The sequence below is a fragment of the Biomphalaria glabrata genome, chromosome 9, assembly GCF_947242115.1.
Source record: "Biomphalaria glabrata chromosome 9, xgBioGlab47.1, whole genome shotgun sequence".
Lineage (NCBI taxonomy): Eukaryota > Metazoa > Mollusca > Gastropoda > Planorbidae > Biomphalaria > Biomphalaria glabrata.
Genome location: NC_074719.1, coordinates 27056407 through 27074896, shown reverse-complemented (window position 1 = coordinate 27074896; position 18490 = coordinate 27056407). Strand labels below are relative to the sequence as shown.

Below are 18490 nucleotides of genomic sequence, written 5' to 3'. Positions count from 1 at the left end.
AATGGAGTATAGCAATGAAGTAGAACAATGGAGTAGAAAAATGCAATATAACAATTAAATAAAAGAGCAGTGGATTAGAACAATGGAATAGAACAATGAAGTAGAAAAATGGAATAGAACAATGGAAAAGTCTGTAATGCTCCCTTTTCAAGACTATGTTCAAATGTTGTGGGTCTATACAGATTCGCAAGTCTCCTTTTGTTTCCTAAACAATGGCCATTGGACTGACCCAATCCGTTGGCTCCTCTACCGGGACCAGTATGTTCCTCTTCACGAGTACAACAAGCTCTTTCCTGTCTCTATATGCGAAAGGAATATTGCGGCATGTAGACACCACTGGAGACTTGCTGGCATCGATGGTTAGTTTCACTTCTCCTAGGTCACCTAGGTTATCGTTGGTTGACTGTACTTGAGAGACTTGCTGGTATCAATGGTTAGTTTCACTTCTCACAGGTCACCTAGGTTATCGTTGGTTGACTGTACTTGAGAGACTTGCTGGTATCAATGGTTAGTTTCACTTCTCACAGGTCACCTAGGTTATCGTTGGTTGACTGTAATTGAGAGACTTGCTGGTATCAATGGTTAGTTTCACTTCTCCTAGGTCACCTAGGTTATCGTTGGATGACTGTACTTGAGAGACTTGCTGGTATCAATGGTTAGTTTCACTTCTCACAGGTCACCTAGGTTATCGTTGGTTGACTATACTTGAGAGACTTGCTGGTATCAATGGTTAGTTTCACTTCTCACAGGTCACCTAGGTTATCGTTGGTGGACTGTACTTGAGAGACGACAGTGTGGTCCTTGAGTGTAATGAGGTCCAGTTCTTGACACGTTCTCAAGCCTAGGAGGCATAGAAAGTTATTTCCAACGACGACGAATTTCACTACAGTTGTTTTCCCAGTTTTTGGGTTGGTCATTGGTAAATCAGCAACTCCTTCTGGCTTCTGTTCAGTCATGTTCCACATTCTTAGAGTTTGTGTGGTCTCCACTGCTTGACATCTCTTGACAAATCTTTTACAAATGATGTTGACGTCGGCTCCTGTGTCTAACTGGAATTTCACTCTTTGACCATTCACTACGAATTCAGCCGTGAGCCTGTCTCTTGTCGACTTGAGTGCATTTATTGTATTTAGCCACTTTGGCTCGTACCCTGATGCCTTGTGTGCATAGGTGATTCCCCTTGTTCTGTTGCACTTCCTTGCTATGTGTTTTTTCCCCGCATCAGTTGCATGTCTGTATCCAAGCCGGACATGATGTCTTGTTGAAAACAAAATCTAGATTCTTGGGTTGTTACTGTTGCTCCTGTATTGTTCTGTCCATTCTATCAATACGAACCTGAGCTTATCCTAGGATTTCTTCAACACTGGTAGTTGATTGCTCGATGGCTCTGCTAATCTCAATGGTTCTTTTTAGGGACAGCTCTGAGCATGACAGGAGTTTTTCTTGCACTTTCCTGTCTGATGAAAATACTATTTTGTCTCCAATCATTTGAAGTTGCATTTGTTTGCCTGAGACTTTAGTTATGTTAGGAAGGTCTCAAATGGGGGGCAGATAGGGTAACTTCCAAAAGCCGAAAGTTTCTAGTACCTCATTGTCTCTAGGGTTGCAATAATCATGCAGATTTTTCATTCATGTGTCCGGGTCGTCCTCTCTTTCCTGGTATGTTGTCCCTGACTTCTATGGGCCAGCACAATAAATTACGATGGCCTTCTGTTTGCTCTGGGGCTAGGCTTACGTCGCCTGCAGATAGATTACCGCCTACACTTTCTGAAGATTTCACTAAAATTCCCCTCCGTTAGTTTCAGGCAATGAGAGGGTGGGGGGCGTAAGTAAGTTTTCTGACATCTTTCGTTGTGCAACTCTCTCACTGCTATCTGTGGTTTGAATATCTCGTTTATCTCCCCTGATGGGCCAAAGCGTATGTGACTTGTTTGGGGGGGGGTAGCCTTCACTCTCAATGTATCCGTAATCTCTTCCGTGACGTCTAGTCTTCTAATCCTAGCTATACTGAAAACACTTACATGGTTCACTATCCGCTGCCACCATGTTAATTAGTATTGAAGTATCAAGGCAACTAATGTCGATGTTGGGCCGTACACTTTTAGTCATTTAGTACTCGACGCCATCTTGGGCAGAACACCTTGTTCACAACAAACGACACATAACTCACAATGTCTAAGGGCTATAACTCACGCGTATCAAGTATTAACAATAAACATGAATTATTATTTGAATAGAGTTTTAAAAATATCAATGAACTAAAATAGTAATATATTTTATAATATTGTGCTTATAATCTTGACTTCTTACATACTAGCTTACACACCGGCTACGCCCGTTGATTTGTTTCATTCCCTCTTTTTTTTAACTTTGAATAAACGGCTAGCATTTTAACGATCCCTTTAACAAACTTTGTAGCCCATGAATTCTAGTATCAGTTACATTGAACTGGAACGTCCCGCTCTCTTTTAGTTTCATTCTCTATCTCTGTTTCATAGTTTCTCTCTCTCTCTCTCATTCTTTTCTCTCTCTGAAACCTTCTTTTCTTTTCACCCTGCGCATCTGAAATAGACACTTGACTTAAATGGACCTCCTTTGAGGCCGTCAGTTCTAGTATCACTTAGGATGTTTCTCTCCCGCCCACACCAAAACAAAGCATGAATGCCACGTGCAATGGGGGACGGCCAACTTTATAACTCACTCTTCTCTTATTAATGTCACGTTCCATTGGGACGACCCACTTTATAACTCACTCTTCCCTTATTAAATCTAAGCATATACATTTCGTCTGTGTGTCCAATTACCGATATCACTTCCCCCATCCCTACCACAATCTCTGAGTAATCGTTTTGTTTCAGGTCTTTAAGGAAATATTTAAAAATCTCTAAAATACTTTTTAAATTTAGCTCTTTTTTACCATTCACTGGAACGCTCGAAGTCACATTTTGTCTACCTATACCCTTCAAATAATAAAGTTATCATTTCATTTGTTTTAAAACTTTTTACACGCACAAACACGTATTCAGTCAATGTCGCCATTAAAAAAAACTTGGACACTGTCTTGTTTTTGTTTTATATAATGTTTACAAAAGCAAGTTACGTGCAAAGTAGTGTTATTGAAAGTTGAAAAGAGTTGAAATACAGAAGGACGCCTAATTTTGTAATTTTTTATTAGTCTTTCAAAAACATATTAGGTCGAAAAAAAAGTATTTTTGGGAAGTTTAACCACTGCGGTATAAATTGTGAAATCAAAACTTACTTGTAATAAATAATAACTGGTTAAATTTTCGTATGTTTTCTTCCCCGCAAGTTGGAGAATTAGTGATAGATGAGTTCTCGCCAGTGGAGCATATTCCATCTATGTTCTGCACTTATATTTTCTATTATTATTTGTAAAACTCATTAAGATCTGATTCAACATACGAGACTTGTTACCATCTACTGCTCAAAAGGCTTTGTAAAAAAAAACGTTTCAGTTTTGTCTCAATCCCATCACCCCCACTGATTCCATTGTCCACAAATAACTTTCTTCTGTCCTCTAGTATTCATTGGATGTTATTATCTCAACTCTTGATGTGAAAACATTAACGTAAGCTAATAGCTTTCAAAGATTATAATGAATCGATATCTTCACACTAAAATTGAAACTAAAAGTTTTATTTTCAACCCCAGTTGATTACAACGTAAAGGATCAATTAAAATAAAATGCTATTTGAACACCTCACCTTGTTTCGGACAGCAGTTTTAAAGAATTCACTCTCGGCGTCAGTGGTAAACTTGTAGATCAGTGAAACAAATGGAGAGATAGAGAGTAGTTCCTCTTGGAAGCGATAATATGGTAACAAAGTTTCTCTGTATCTACACACAAGTCTGACGTCGTTGGGGGGCTGTAGAGTTTGGAAATTAAATCAAATGTAAAGAAGAAATATATCTAAAAATAGAAATGAAAGTACAAGGCACTAAGATTTATTAGCTTGAAATATTTAAATACATTTAATAACAAGATTACAAAGAGAGTTTGTGTTACACAAACTCAGAGGCGGGCCCCGTCGAAGTCGGATCCCTGTCGGATCTGCATATTCGCAAATAATATTCAAGAGATGATTTAATTTTGATGGTCAAAAGTAACAATGTTTCAAAGATTCATTTGCCGTAAATTTAAATTTAAATTAAATAAAAAATAGCAGATTAGTTTTAGCATATTATAACATTGCAATATTGATCAAAACGTTTGGAAATGAAAATCTACACTTTTTTTTACACTTTAAGTTTAGAAATTGAAATTCTACATCTTAATCTAGTCTATTTTAGTCTAAACTAGATCTAGAAATTCTAGATCTAGACTCTAAAATAATTTTAATTAGAATATAAATCCAGATCTAGATATACATCAATAAAAATCTAGATCTAGTTTAAAAAATCTAGGTTAGATCTAAATCAATATATCATTCCTTTTTTAAACGCGAGTCACATAACGAGGCTTAATAAATATTACCATACCGAGTTCTTTTAGCATTTCATTTGAAGAATTAATTCCATATAACGTCAGAGGGAAAAAAACACTACGTCACACGGCCTAGCTAGATTAAAAATCACCTTCATCAATACGAGCCATTTATCGAGTGTTCATAGACATTGGTGCACCAAGTGCGTTTTTTTAGCATTTCATTTAAAGAATTCATTCCATATGACGTCAAAGAAAAAAAAAAACCACGTCACACGGCCTAGCTAGACTAAAAATCGCCTTCATCAATACGAGCCATTTATCGAGTGTTCATAGACATTGGTGCACCGAGGGCGTTTTTTTAGCATTTCATTTAAAGAATTCATTCCATATGACGTCAAAGGAAAAAAAAAACACTACGTCACACGGCTTAGTTAGACTAAATTATGTTTTCATCAATACGAGCAATTTTTCGAGGGTTAATAGACATTGGTGCACAGAGTGCGTTCTTTTAGGATTACACTTAAAGAGTCCATTCATATGACGTTAAAGAAAAAAAATTCCATTACCTCACAATAGGCTAGTACCGGTACCATAAAAAAATGTCTTTATTTACACGAGATATTTAACGAGGGTTCATAGACATTGGTGCACTGAGTTCTAATAGAATTTATTTAAAGAGGATCAAAGCCGCATTGTTTTTGCGTTTTATCTGTCAGTCGGTCTGTCCGTCATCTTGATATAAAAAAAAAACAACAACTATAAGTTATTAAAAATTGATTAACCTTTATTTTACGTTTCAAAACATCGCAATAATTTTTAGGTATGAACACAATTGAAAAGTTTATATAATAGATTGTTCCGGATGTTTGTATAAATAGTAAAAGAAAAAGAGAATTTCAGATAAATGTAATACCGTTAATAAAATTTTTTGGATGGTCTCGTATAAAAATTAGATGTACTACAGCCATGTGGAGAGATTTTCATACCTTACTTTGGTGTTTGGATTCTGTTTTCCTTAAAAATCGGAACATAATATTAATGATAATTAGATTTTTTAATGTTTTAGGAAGAAAGTTAAATGTACTGTAAGAGAGAAGTAAGTTAAATATTTTTCATAAAAATCCGTAAAAACATTATTTCGTAAATGAGAAGATTATTTGTTTATTAATTAGAAGAGGGAATTCAAACAATTATTTGGCGTTAGTAGATTTTTAAATAAATTCGGAAATTTCTGGCGACGATTTGTAAGAAACAAAATCCGGAACATTCTTTATCGATTACAAAACTTCTATGTTATGTTTCAGCAAGAAAATTAAATGTCTAAAAAGTAATTTTGCAGTAATCAATTCTAGTAAATTACTTTTTTTTAAAGCCCTGAACAACCTATTGTCGATATTTTTAAAATTTGTTTAAATATGAAAATACGGAACAATTTGATATTGATAACCAAATTATAGTGACGCATTGTCAAATAATATAAGTGTAATTTAAGTAAATTATGCGATTTCAAACAATCATTTGACATAATTTATTTATTTTTTATAAAACAATATCCGGAACAACTTTATAATTAATGAAATATAAATCAGTATAGATATTTTTTTTATCATTTATATGCGATTTACATTAAAAAACAGGAACAATATATTAAAGATCGTGTGTTTCTTGTAACGAAATAAAATAAAATCTAATATAAGTTAGAAGAGCAAACAAATATTCATTGGCATTGATTTGTTTTTCACAAAACATCCGGAACAATCTATTATAGATAGTTAAAACTATTGCAATATTTCTGAATGAAAAATTAAAGGTTAAATCAGATTTACTTTAGCCTATAGGGTTATATGTTAATCTAATCGTGACGGACAGACCGATCAACAGACAAAACACACAAAAATAATCTTCTTTTATTCGGATGGGGGCACTAAACAAAAAATAAATAAAATGTTTTTTTTTTTAAAGTTTAAGGAATTGGTTTCGCCCTACGACGTGTTGCAATGTTACGTTACTGCACGAAAGTCGCTGCATAAAAAGTCCATTTTAAAAAATGTGCGTGATATTTACATACAAAGTGCATTATTAGCCTTAATAAACAAACAGAAATGTTTTCTTTTAATTTTAGCAGATAGTTGACCAGAAAAAACACCTTTAACTATTATTTATATTTGTTGTAAACATTTCCTGTACATTTTATAAATATATTTGACTTAGTGATACTGAAAATACAGAAGAATTGTCTATCTTTGTTAGCATATTGTAACATTGCCTCCCTTACATTTACCAAATTGTTTTAGAATTGGTGTATTTTTTTGAAAAAATCGCTTGCATAATTAATTTTATAAATTAAACGGTTTGCTTTTAGAAAACCAAAAGTAGCCGTTGCACCTAAACTTTTCAAGCCGCATTTAATGATGAAATAATATTTTTCATATCTCTTCTAGTTTTCGAGATCTGAGTGTGACAGACGGACAGACGGACAGAGAGACAGACGGACATTTAGCACAAACCTAATAGCGGCTTTTTCCCCTTACGGGGGCCGCTAAAAAAGAATTTATTTCTCTTTGAAATACAAGACTTTGTCACTTAAAAAAAAAATCTTTAGAGTCGTTTTGGAAATATTGGGTGCGTCAAAAAATTGTATACACACTTTGAACTGTCATATACAATTTCTTTCCCGTTCTACAATGCTAAATTTCTGGACACGGAAATCTTAATGTCCAATTAAAAAAATAAATGTGATTAATGCGAGTAATGTTCAAACTGGTGGCCTTCAGCATCAGTAATTGAAACATGGCAGACGTGCGTTTGAGTTTTGAAGAGCGGAAGCAGATAATTCAGTGGTATTGGAAGTTTGAGAATGTTGCTGCGGTTAGAAAACAGTGGAGACGTGAGAATGGTACAGAACCAACTTCAAGGTGAACAATTACATGTCTACGAGACAAATTTGAAATTCATGGAACAGTGTGTGATGTGCATAAAGGTCGATCAGGGTGACCTCGTACAGCTACAAGTGATGAGTCCACAACTGCGGTCTTGGAACTGTTTCAGCGTTCACCTCAAAACTCGTCAAGGCAAGCTGCACGTGAGAGTGATGTAAGTGCTAGGAGTGTGCTACGCATTCTGAGGAATGGCAAGTTTCGTGTGCACATTACAAGGCTGGTGCAACAGCTAAGTGACGACGATCCAGATCGAAGGTTATATTTTTGTGAATGGGTTCAGGAAAGGGTGAGACGTAAACCGGGATAATTTGGTCGGATTTATTTTTCTAATTAGACATTAAGCTTTCCATGTCCAGAAATTTAGCATTGTAAAACGGGAAATAAATTGTCTATGATAGTTCAAAGTGTGTATACATTTTTTTTGACGCACCCTGTATATAGACCTGAGAACCTAGACTCACCAGGTTCAATGATTGAAATGATTTGTTAAAGAAGCATGAATAGGAATACTTCCACAAACTCCTTTTGTAGACATTTGTTTGAAAATAACGCAGTGGGTAAATAGGAAAAGACAATACTGTTACGTGCGCATCTTAGTGTGAATGTGAAATGGTGCGAATGCGTGTTGAAAGTAGGAAGAAGAACCGAAATGGAGGACTATGAACAAGAAAGTGTTTTCAGTGTTAATAAAGATTAAAGTATTTATAAACTGTGATTTGTCGTTTACATGTCTAAAGAGTCTCATCCAATATGAAAACGTAACAAATACCAAACGATTTTAATTCTTTCTCTCGTAATTATTTACCATATTCTGGTGGAATCAACGCTGGTATCGTCAGTTAGGAGAGAAAGAGTTAATACAAATTCTTTGAAGTGCCCCCCTCCGGTCTGTAAAAGCTTTAATCACGTTACTTATTCCATGGTGTTTGAAAGCATTCAATCCATGAAACTTATGTCTGACTTCAGTGTATCCAAGTAGGGTCCAAAGATTTATAAGCATCTCTAGATCGTGTATGTCATAATTGTAGAGACAATACACAGCTCTTTCCAAAAACACTGTCGTGACAGTACAATACACAGCTCTTTCCAAAAACACTGTCGTGACAGTACAATACACAGCTCTTTCCAAAAACACTGTCGGTCGTGACAGTACAATACACAGCTCTTTCCAAAAACACTGTCGTGACAGTACAATACACATCTCTTTGCAAAAACACTGTCGTGACAGTACAATACACATCTCTTTGCAAAAACACTGTCGTGACAGTACAATACACATCTCTTTGCAAAAACACTGTCGTGACAGTACAATACACATCTCTTTGCAAAAACACTGTCGTGACAGTACAATACACATCTCTTTGCAAAAACACTGTCGGTCGTGACAGTACAATACACATCTCTTTGCAAAAACACTGTCGGTCGTGACAGTACAATACACATCTCTTTGCAAAAACACTGTCGGTCGTGACAGTACAATACACATCTCTTTCCAAAAACACTGTCGTGACAGTACAATACACAGCTCTTTCCAAAAACACTGTCGTGACAGTACAATACACAGCTCTTTCCAAAAACACTGTCGTGACAGTACAATACACAGCTCTTTCCAAAAACACTGTCGTGACAGTACAATACACAGCTCTTTCCAAAAACACTGTCGTGACAGTACAATACACAGCTCTTTCCAAAAACACTGTCGGTCGTGACAGTACAATACACATCTCTTTCAAAAAACACTGTCGTGACAGTACAATACACAGCTCTTTGCAAAAACACTGTCGTGACAGTACAATACACAGCTCTTTCCAAAAACACTGTCGTGACAGTACAATACACAGCTCTTTCCAAAAACACTGTCGTAACAGTACAATACACAGCTCTTTCCAAAAACACTGTCGTGACAGTACAATACACAGCTCTTTCCAAAAACACTGTCGTGACAGTACAATACACATCTCTTTCCAAAAACACTGTCGTGACAGTACAATACACAGCTCTTTCCAAAAACACTGTCGGTCGTGACAGTACAATACACATCTCTTTCCAAAAACACTGTCGTGACAGTACAATACACAGCTCTTTCCAAAAACACTGTCGTGACAGTACAATACACAGCTCTTTCCAAAAACACTGTCGTGACAGTACAATACACAGCTCTTTCCAAAAACACTGTCGTGACAGTACAATACACAGCTCTTTGCAAAAACACTGTCGGTCGTGACAGTACAATACACAGCTCTTTCCAAAAACACTGTCGTGACAGTACAATACACAGCTCTTTCCAAAAACACTGTCGGTCGTGACAGTACAATACACATCTCTTTCCAAAAACACTGTCGGTCGTGACAGTACAATACACAGCTCTTTCCAAAAACACTGTCGTGACAGTACAATACACAGCTCTTTCCAAAAACACTGTGGTGACAGTGAAACAGACGGTTGGTAACATATTTCAAAACAACAACAATAGTGTTTCTCTCGTTAAAAGAATAAACATAGGAGAATTTTCTGGTCAAGTTTGGCTTTCAAAAATGTCGTAATTAAAAATGAAAAACGTGCCCGTCTAAAAGTTGCAATGAAAGTGGATGACATGAAGGGCCTGATGGTTGAGCATTGAAGCATCGACACATTATCATGAAAACAATAAATTGACAATCAGAAATGTTTCTTACTGACCTCCTCATAAAACTGAATGTTTCTTACTGACCTCCTCATAAAACTGAATGTTTCTTACTGACCTCCTCATACAACTGACTTTGAAGGCGACACAGTTTCGTGTAGTTATCGTAGTATATACTGCTTTCTTCCAACTCTGCACCATCCTCTTCAGTCTCAGTTTTCCTCAATGCATTTTTAACTCTCAGAACAAGACTGTGATTTGTATCTGAAAAAGTAAAAAGAACTGTAGAAATTAACAAAAATATCTGTCTGGAATGAAAGAGTATCAAAGAGTGGCTGGAATTTTCTCTCCCCTCCCCCTCTATTTATACTGTTATTACCATGGTGGTAAATATAAATATATATATATATATATATATATATATATATATATATATATATATATATATATATATATGGTTACCGGTCATTTCATCCCCGGTGACTTCATTCCAGGTCATTTCATCCCCGATCATTTCATCTTTCAATTATCTATATTTGTCAATCTTTTTTCTTGGATATCAAAGGTCATTTCAAACCCTGATAGCACGTTTTATTTTTTTCTAATAAACGCTGACATCAAGAAATACCCAGCACTGGCCAAGACATTACAAACAATGTACAACAATACAAATCAATGGATCGTCTTCTGTACCTACTATCAATAGCCTATCTTATTGATTTCAATTCACAAGCAAAAACAATTTTTACATTAGCTCTATATCTATAGATGTTAAATGTTTATATTTTTAAGGACATTATATTCTTTTATTTATTAATGTGTAATTCTTTTTGTCATGTAAATAAAAATAAAATATGAAATACTGTTAGTTTCATACTAATATATACATCCAAATAATAACAAGTTTAAAACAGTACAGAAATGATATAGTAAAAATATCTATACCTGAAAAATACACATCTTGAGCAAGAGGGGACTAAGCGAGAATAAATGAGTCGATGGCGACTTTTGTAATTACAAACATTTGGCGTGCAGAAAGGTGAACCCAAAATGCAAAAAAAAAATTAATTAATGTTCAGCCACAATCGCGATGGCTTTGGAGCCGGGGACCCAGGCTCGAATCCTGGTGAGGACTGGGATTTTTAATTTTGGGGTATTTGGGTGCCTCTGAGTCCACCCAGCTCTAATGGATACCTGGCATTAGTTGGGGAAAAGTAAAGGCGGTTGGTCGTTGTTCTGGCCACATTAGACCCTCGTTAACCGTAGGCCACAGAAACAGATGACCTTTACATCATCTGCCCTATAGACCATAAGGTCTGAAAGGGGAACTTTACTTTTTTTTTTTTTTTTACAGATAAATAGAGATGCATTCTAAAGAATTAAAAGACAGTAAGAGTCTACAACCAAACGCATGATGACTCAGCGTGGATATCAGCCAAGTATTAAAAGTGGATCACAGCAGGAAGTCTGTACAGGAAGACCTAAAGAAGTCTTCCATATGATGGACATATCCAAGCTAACGAAAGGGGAGGTTTGACCGAGCCAAAGAGTAGCTCATCGTTGCTTATTCTGTCTTGCCAAGTATTTCTAGTGATATGTATTGCATTATATGTTGCATATGTTATCTTCACACTGAAAATGTTTTCTTCACATTGCATTGCACTTAAAAGACAAAAACACAAAACAGGCAGGATCTTAAAAGCACGACTCCAAGAACCCATTAGAGACATTCGAAATCTTGAAAGTAAGCACGTCTCTATTCATTTCAATAACACACAACATAGGCTCCTCCTCACTGCTATACAACAATACGATGACAAAAACACCCGTCTGCAGATTGAAAATAAACTTATTTATTAACTTATTTACATGTCAGGCACCATTCATGAGAGTAATAACTAACACTAACTTTTATTTCAAATCAAATGGGCACTAACACTCCACCATTTTCACATTTCTCTTTGCCTGACTGTGACAGGTGGAGAAATGTGACGTGTGTTTGGCACGTTTTATGTCTAGGGGATGATTATTTTTAATGCTATCACACCCCCACTTATCAGCATATGAATCGGGAGCAGACACGCAACGAGACAAAGCAATGAAAGATAGATACAAAAGTTAAAATGAAGAATATTTATTTACACAAATAAACATATAAGAATAAAAAGGGGGAGGGTTTGCACCTATCTCTAATTGATGATAATTTAGATCATCACTCATGCACCTAATAAGAGAGTATGTCACTCAGTGGCGTAGCTAGGGTGGGGGGAGGAGGGGGGAGAATTTGAAAGTCCCCCCGGGCCCCCACTTGAGAGGGGCCCCAAAATAAGTGTTTTTTTACATTAAAAATTAAATATTACGCAAAATGAAGGGGCCCCAAAAGAGGTCAAGCCCCCCGGGCCCCAAGACGATGGAAAATTCCTAGTTACGCCCCTGATGTCACTTTGTCCTCTGACTTAGCTGGTTGTCCTGTTGATGTCGCAGCTGGCTGTGTCCTGACTTGAGGTTCTGCAGCTGGAGGGGGCGCTCTAGCGGATAGAGGGACGCCGGTGATATAGTTCTTGTGGAGTCTCAATCCCCAAAATCTAATATCTGTAGGGGGCACAGTAGGGCGGGTGGCCGGCTACCGTGGGCACTAGGTTACTGCGGGCAGAGCTGATCTGCCGTGGGCAGCGTAGTTGACAGGATATGTCCAGTGAGGTTTGGCGTAGCTATGACGTCTCGCACAGACCTGAGTCCATAGGGACGTCGCACCTAATAGCTTGACAGGTGGGCTGTCGAATAGGCGGGCAATGCCGATAGCGCCAAGTGGTAGAGTTGAGTAGATCTCAGTGGGCAAGTGCGGTGCTGAATAGCACTAAGCACAGATGCAGGTAAATAGATCGTTGATCCAATAAATAAATAGGCAGGTCAGTGAGCTAGTGCAGTGCTGAATAGCACTAAGCACAAAGATAGTAGGTGATTCTTGATATCAAACAAATAGGTGAATAGGCAATAGGCAGACACCTGAGGGAGGCTGCGGATAAATAAAGACAAGTTAGGACAAGTCTCTCATACATCTTATCGATGTCCTCGACTGAGGTGCATTCGTCAGATTGGTAAAATTGCTTTAGAGCACAAAGGGGGGGGGTGATGACAAATGGGATTTGTAAAATAGATGGATGATAGTAGCAATATCAAAATGTACATGAAAGGGGAAATAATAATCTCAAATGAACAACACAGGTGGATAGAGAAAGAAAAAGGGGGGGGGGGTTGAATTGGGCGTTGGTCAGCGACCCAGATGATTGTTTTCATATGACCGTGGGTCGAGAACAATGGAGCGCGCTTGAATGGTGTGTCCGTTCAAGCGGCGCAACTCTCATTAGAGTAAAATGAGTAAAGGGGAGATAATTCAATACAGGGGAGATAACTCATATCTCCTTTCTAAGCGCAGTGTTAGTGCGATAGTAAAGTCATCAAGGCGATCAACCGAGATAAAGGAAATAAAATAAGGTGTACAAATATATACAGGGTTGCATCAATGATCAATTGAGCAACGTAGCATTAATAGGTTAATGCAATACTAAAATATATACATAGCACATGTTTATGTTTTCTACTTACTCCAGTGAGAAATACACAATGCACTAATTAAATATAAATGAACTAGGCAAAATACACATGATAAAATCCAATGGAAATATACACAGAGTAATTAAGATGGAACTTGTGATTAAGTTCGGCTTACCACCAGGTATTCCTCTAGGAGAAAGAATGTATGAAGTAGTCCAGACTCAATAGCTCAACGACAATGAGAAATAAGAGGGTCTGATTTGATTTGGATCTACTTCATATATGCCTGGAAAATGTGGGCGGGAACAGGAAATGCCCTAGGCTAAGATTTATCTTACACGTGGGTGGATTTGACTCGAGGTGGGAGCCGCACCTTGGAATATCACGCGGTGTGTCGACCAGGATAATCTCTTAGATCAAAGAGAGACGTGAGAGACGGGGGGGGGGGAGAAGGATTAGCTTGCATTCAAACCAAGGCGGTGTGAACCGCGACCGTCCTTCAGACATCCGGCGGGCAAGACAAAAGAGATTGTGTGTTTACCTTTCCCCGATCAAGGGCAGATAAATGAAAGGACGCGCCTTAGCTATCTCCAAGGTGGTCAACTAAGTCTAGCCTGGAGCGGAAAAGGTGGTGCGGGTGAATGATTTAGGGGTAGGATGGACAAATAATTAAAATAAAATAAATAAATAAGGAAAAATAATAATTAATGCTGTGATAATTTAGAGTGACTCTGACAGCGAGTTTTTGACTTGTCACATACGCCGCCGCCAAGATGGATCTATCGCAGAAAGATCCATAAAGTGCGAGCAGACTGATGTCACTCTAACTTTAAGATCAGTTGTTATCACAGCATTAGAAAAAAAAATCTGGAAAAATAAGGGGTAGCCATGCCAGGAGGAGAGTCTGTCCAAGTCTGTCCGTGGTCTACTTTCCGTCCCTGAATATGTAGTCACCTGGGTGAAACAGTTGGGGTTGCTTGGGAGAGTAGATTGGGCGATTGGATGAGTGATAATTCCTTCCTGGGGCGGATTGGGGAGCGTGATTGGGGCTTAGGCGGGGTGCCCAAGGCACGTGTGCCCGTTGGGGCTTACCTCCGAAGCCGCTGTGAGGCGCTTCTTCACAAGAGTAAGTGGTCAGCTTACCTCGGTATCGTCTGACACGATCAATGTCAGGGAAGAGTGGCCTGATAAAGAATGTGGAGTTCTGCCGGAGAACGTCCCCACGAGTGCGATAATTCGGCTTACATCGTGGCTTCCTGACACAGTCAATGCCAGGGGAGGGTTGATTTCGCATGGTGGCTGAGGAGCCATAGTGAGAAGTGTTTTCACGAGCGCGATGGTTCGGCTTACCTCGTGACTTCCTGACACTATCAATGCCAGGGTGAGGTTGATTCGGAGTGGTGGCTGAGGAGCCATGAAGAGGAGTGAGTCCACGAGAGCAAGGGTTCATCTTACCTCTGGGCATTCTGACACTGTCAATGTCAGAGGACTGTTGCTTAATTTTGGCTGAGTAGCCTGGGTCAAGTAGACCCTCACGAGCGCGGGTATACGACTTAACTCGTGACTTCCTAGCAGTGTCAATGCCAGGGCGGAGTGGTTTGAGCTTAGCTGATGAGTCGGGACTAGGCGGGTGAGTGTGGCGACCAGGGCTTCCAACCTGCTGGTTGCTGCCACGTCTCTGCTCCGTCGATCTACCGACGGGCAGAGAGAAGAATGGTTTATTGACTACTCCAAGAGGGACATATTTGGAGCCTAGAATGAAGTCATATACTGGCGTGTCCATGACGGCGGCGTCGATGGTGCCATGTACGTATCTGCACTCCACGTGCACCCTCGCGACAGGTAGAACCTGCGGAGGAGTGTCACGGTCTATGGACTGGATTGTCACTGTTCCGCCAGTGAGATCCGATGGGTCAATCAGCGTCTTATTGATAACCGCGCCGAACGAACAGCATGAGTCGTATAGGCCCAAAACTTCGACACCGTTAGCCAGAATGTTCTCTACTCCCGGAGGAGAAGAGATGGGGTGAGGTAGCACCGGTGGGAGTTCTGGTTGGCCGAGATCAATGGCAGTGGGTTGAGGAACCACGGCCATCGTGGAGACGAAGTATGTGTCCTCCTCCGGTTGGTCAGAAGGATCGATCGCGGAGGGTTGAGAGACTGGCGTCACCGTAGACAGGGTCCGTGGGGCCTGCTGCTGCCGTTGTGGAGTGGGTCTACTGTCACGCGCGCTATGACGTAAGTCACGCTGAGAGTAGTTGGGCTGGTTATAGCGAGACTGATGGTTGGGGCGGTTATTGTAGTTATGAGGGGCTGATTGCCGGCCTGGTGCCTGGTTGTGCTGGGGAGTTTTAGGAGCAAGGTTGGATTGAGCCGGAGAAGTTTGTTGGTCTGTTTGCTGGTCTGTCGCGGTCGCTTTGCCTTTTAAGTCCTTACGAGCGTTCAAGTACCTATCAGCGGCGGAAGCTATGTCAGCGGGTGCGGTTGCTTGTTGCTCCTTGACATAAACTCTGACCTCTGGGGACATGCATTCTAACAGTTGCTCAGAGAGTATGAGGCATGCTAGGCCATCAAAAGTCTCTGGCAATTGGCTGAGGGCGTGCCACCTGACAAGGTACTTGTCCAGCCTTTCGCAGAGGTTGCCGTAGGTCTCTCTGCGTTCGAGGCGGGAACTTCTGAACTTTTTGTGGTAGGCCTCGGCGGTCAGCTCGAACTGGACGAGTAGCGCCTGCTTGAGGGCTGCGTAGTCTTCTCGCTGGCCGGAGGGAAGTTTGGAGTAAACCTCGTAGGCTTTGCCTCGGAGGCATTGGGATAGCCGGAAGCACCATTTCTCCTCTGGCAGGCCGTAAAAGCGCGCAACTTCCTCAAAACGGACAAGATAAACTTCGATGTTCTCTGTCTTGTCGTCGAAGTGCTCCATTGGCATGTGGGGTAGACCGTTCAAGGAACTTTGAATGGATGCTGGGCTAGCCGGGCGAGACTCGGAAGAAGCCTGGCTGGCGGCCTCGTTCTCTTTGTCCGCGGCTATCTTTTCTCTCGCCGTTATTTGTTGCTCTCTTTCCCGCTCTGTGACTTCTCTTTCTTTAGCAATAGCTATTTCAGCTTCCTTTCTTTCTCTTTCTCTGGCCAATTCATTATCCTTTTCCTTCAACGCTGTTTCAGTTTCCCTTCTCTCCCTTTCCATGGCTATTTCATGCTCCCTTGCTAATCTCCTTTCTTCTTTTTCGTCTTCCTTTTTTTTCCTCTCTTTCAAACGCCTCAAATCGTGCTCTCACAAATTCTTTCCGTTCTGCCTCATCGTCAAATAAGGTGGCTGCGAAATCCTTCAATTCAGCTATTTTCTGCTTCATGTCAGAGTCCGCTTTCGAGCGTGTGCCGCTGGCCATAATGATGAGGGGTGGGAGATGAGAGGTACTAGGATGGTGGAGGGGCCGATAGAATGGATAATAGGATTGAGCTAGAATTAAAGAAAGTGGGTTAGCAAAAGTGAGTCGCTGGTTATAGGAAAGCGTGCAAAAGGAATGTGGTGTCTGCCTATGTTAATCACAAGTTCCTGCAATGAAATATTACAAATAAAATGCAATAATAGTATAAATAAAATATGACAGAAGTGACACTCTTGATAATGCGAAGTGATGATACTTATAAATATTTAAAGGAAAAAAATATTGATAGGAATTTTAGTTATTGCTGCCTGTTCGTGCCTGCTGTACTAATGGGTTAAATCCACGGACGGGCTCGCCAAAATGTGACAGGTGGGGAAATGTGACGTGTGTTTGGCACGTTTTATGTCTAGGGGATGATTATTTTTAATGCTATCACACCCCCACTTATCAGCATATGAATCGGGAGCAGACACGCAACGAGACAAAGCAATGAAAGATAGATACAAAAGTTAAAATGAAGAATATTTATTTACACAAATATACATATAAGAATAAAAAGGGGGAGGGTTTGCACCTATCTCTAATTGATGATAATTTAGATCATCACTCTTGCACCTAATAAGAGAGTATGTCACTTTGTCCTCTGACTTAGCTGGTTGTCCTGTTGATGTCGCAGCTGGCTGTGTCCTGACTTGAGGTTCTGCAGCTGGAGGGGGCGCTCTAGCGGATAGAGGGACGCCGGTGATATAGTTCTTGTGGAGTCTCAATCCCCAAAATCTAATATCTGTAGGGGGCACAGTAGGGCGGGTGGCCGGCTACCGTGGGCACTAGGTTACTGCGGGCAGAGCTGATCTGCCGTGGGCAGCGTAGTTGACAGGATATGTCCAGTGAGTTGCAGAGGGTTGGCGTAGCTATGACGTCTCGCACAGACCTGAGTCCATAGGGACGTCGCACCTAATAGCTTGACAGGTGGGCTGTCGAATAGGCGGGCAATGCCGATAGCGCCAAGTGGTAGAGTTGAGTAGATCTCAGTGGGCAAGTGCGGTGCTGAATAGCACTAAGCACAGATGCAGGTAAATAGATCGTTGATCCAATAAATAAATAGGCAGGTCAGTGAGCTAGTGCAGTGCTGAATAGCACTAAGCACAAAGATAGTAGGTGATTCTTGATATCAAACAAATAGGTGAATAGGCAATAGGCAGACACCTGAGGGAGGCTGCGGATAAATAAAGACAAGTTAGGACAAGTCTCTCATACATCTTATCGATGCCCTCGACTGAGGTGCATTCGTCAGATTGGTAAAATTGCTTTAGAGCACAAGGGGGGGGGTGATGACAAATGGGATTTGTAAAATAGATGGATGATAGTAGCAATATCAAAATGTACATGGAAGGGGAAATAATAATCTCAAATGAACAACACAGGTGGATAGAGAAAGAAAAAGGGGGGGGGGTTGAATTGGGCGGTGGTCAGCGACCCAGATGATTGTTTTCATATGACCGTGGGTCGAGAACAATGGAGCGCGCTTGAATGGTGTGTC

At 39.9% G+C, this 18490-nt stretch overlaps 1 protein-coding gene across 6 annotated transcripts in view; it reads right to left on the bottom strand.

The window, feature by feature from the left end:
- LOC106058828 (prolyl 4-hydroxylase subunit alpha-2-like) overlaps positions 1-18490 on the bottom strand; it is a 68818-nt gene that overhangs the window by 23146 nt on the left and 27182 nt on the right. For all 6 annotated transcript variants that reach the window (XM_056042874.1, XM_056042875.1, XM_056042880.1 and 3 more), the window contains exons 7-8: positions 10128-10273; positions 3726-3887 (exon numbers count right to left, since the gene is read on the bottom strand). In XM_056042874.1, the coding sequence (XP_055898849.1) occupies positions 3726-3887; positions 10128-10273 (308 nt within the window). The remainder of the gene's footprint in view (positions 1-3725; positions 3888-10127; positions 10274-18490) is intronic.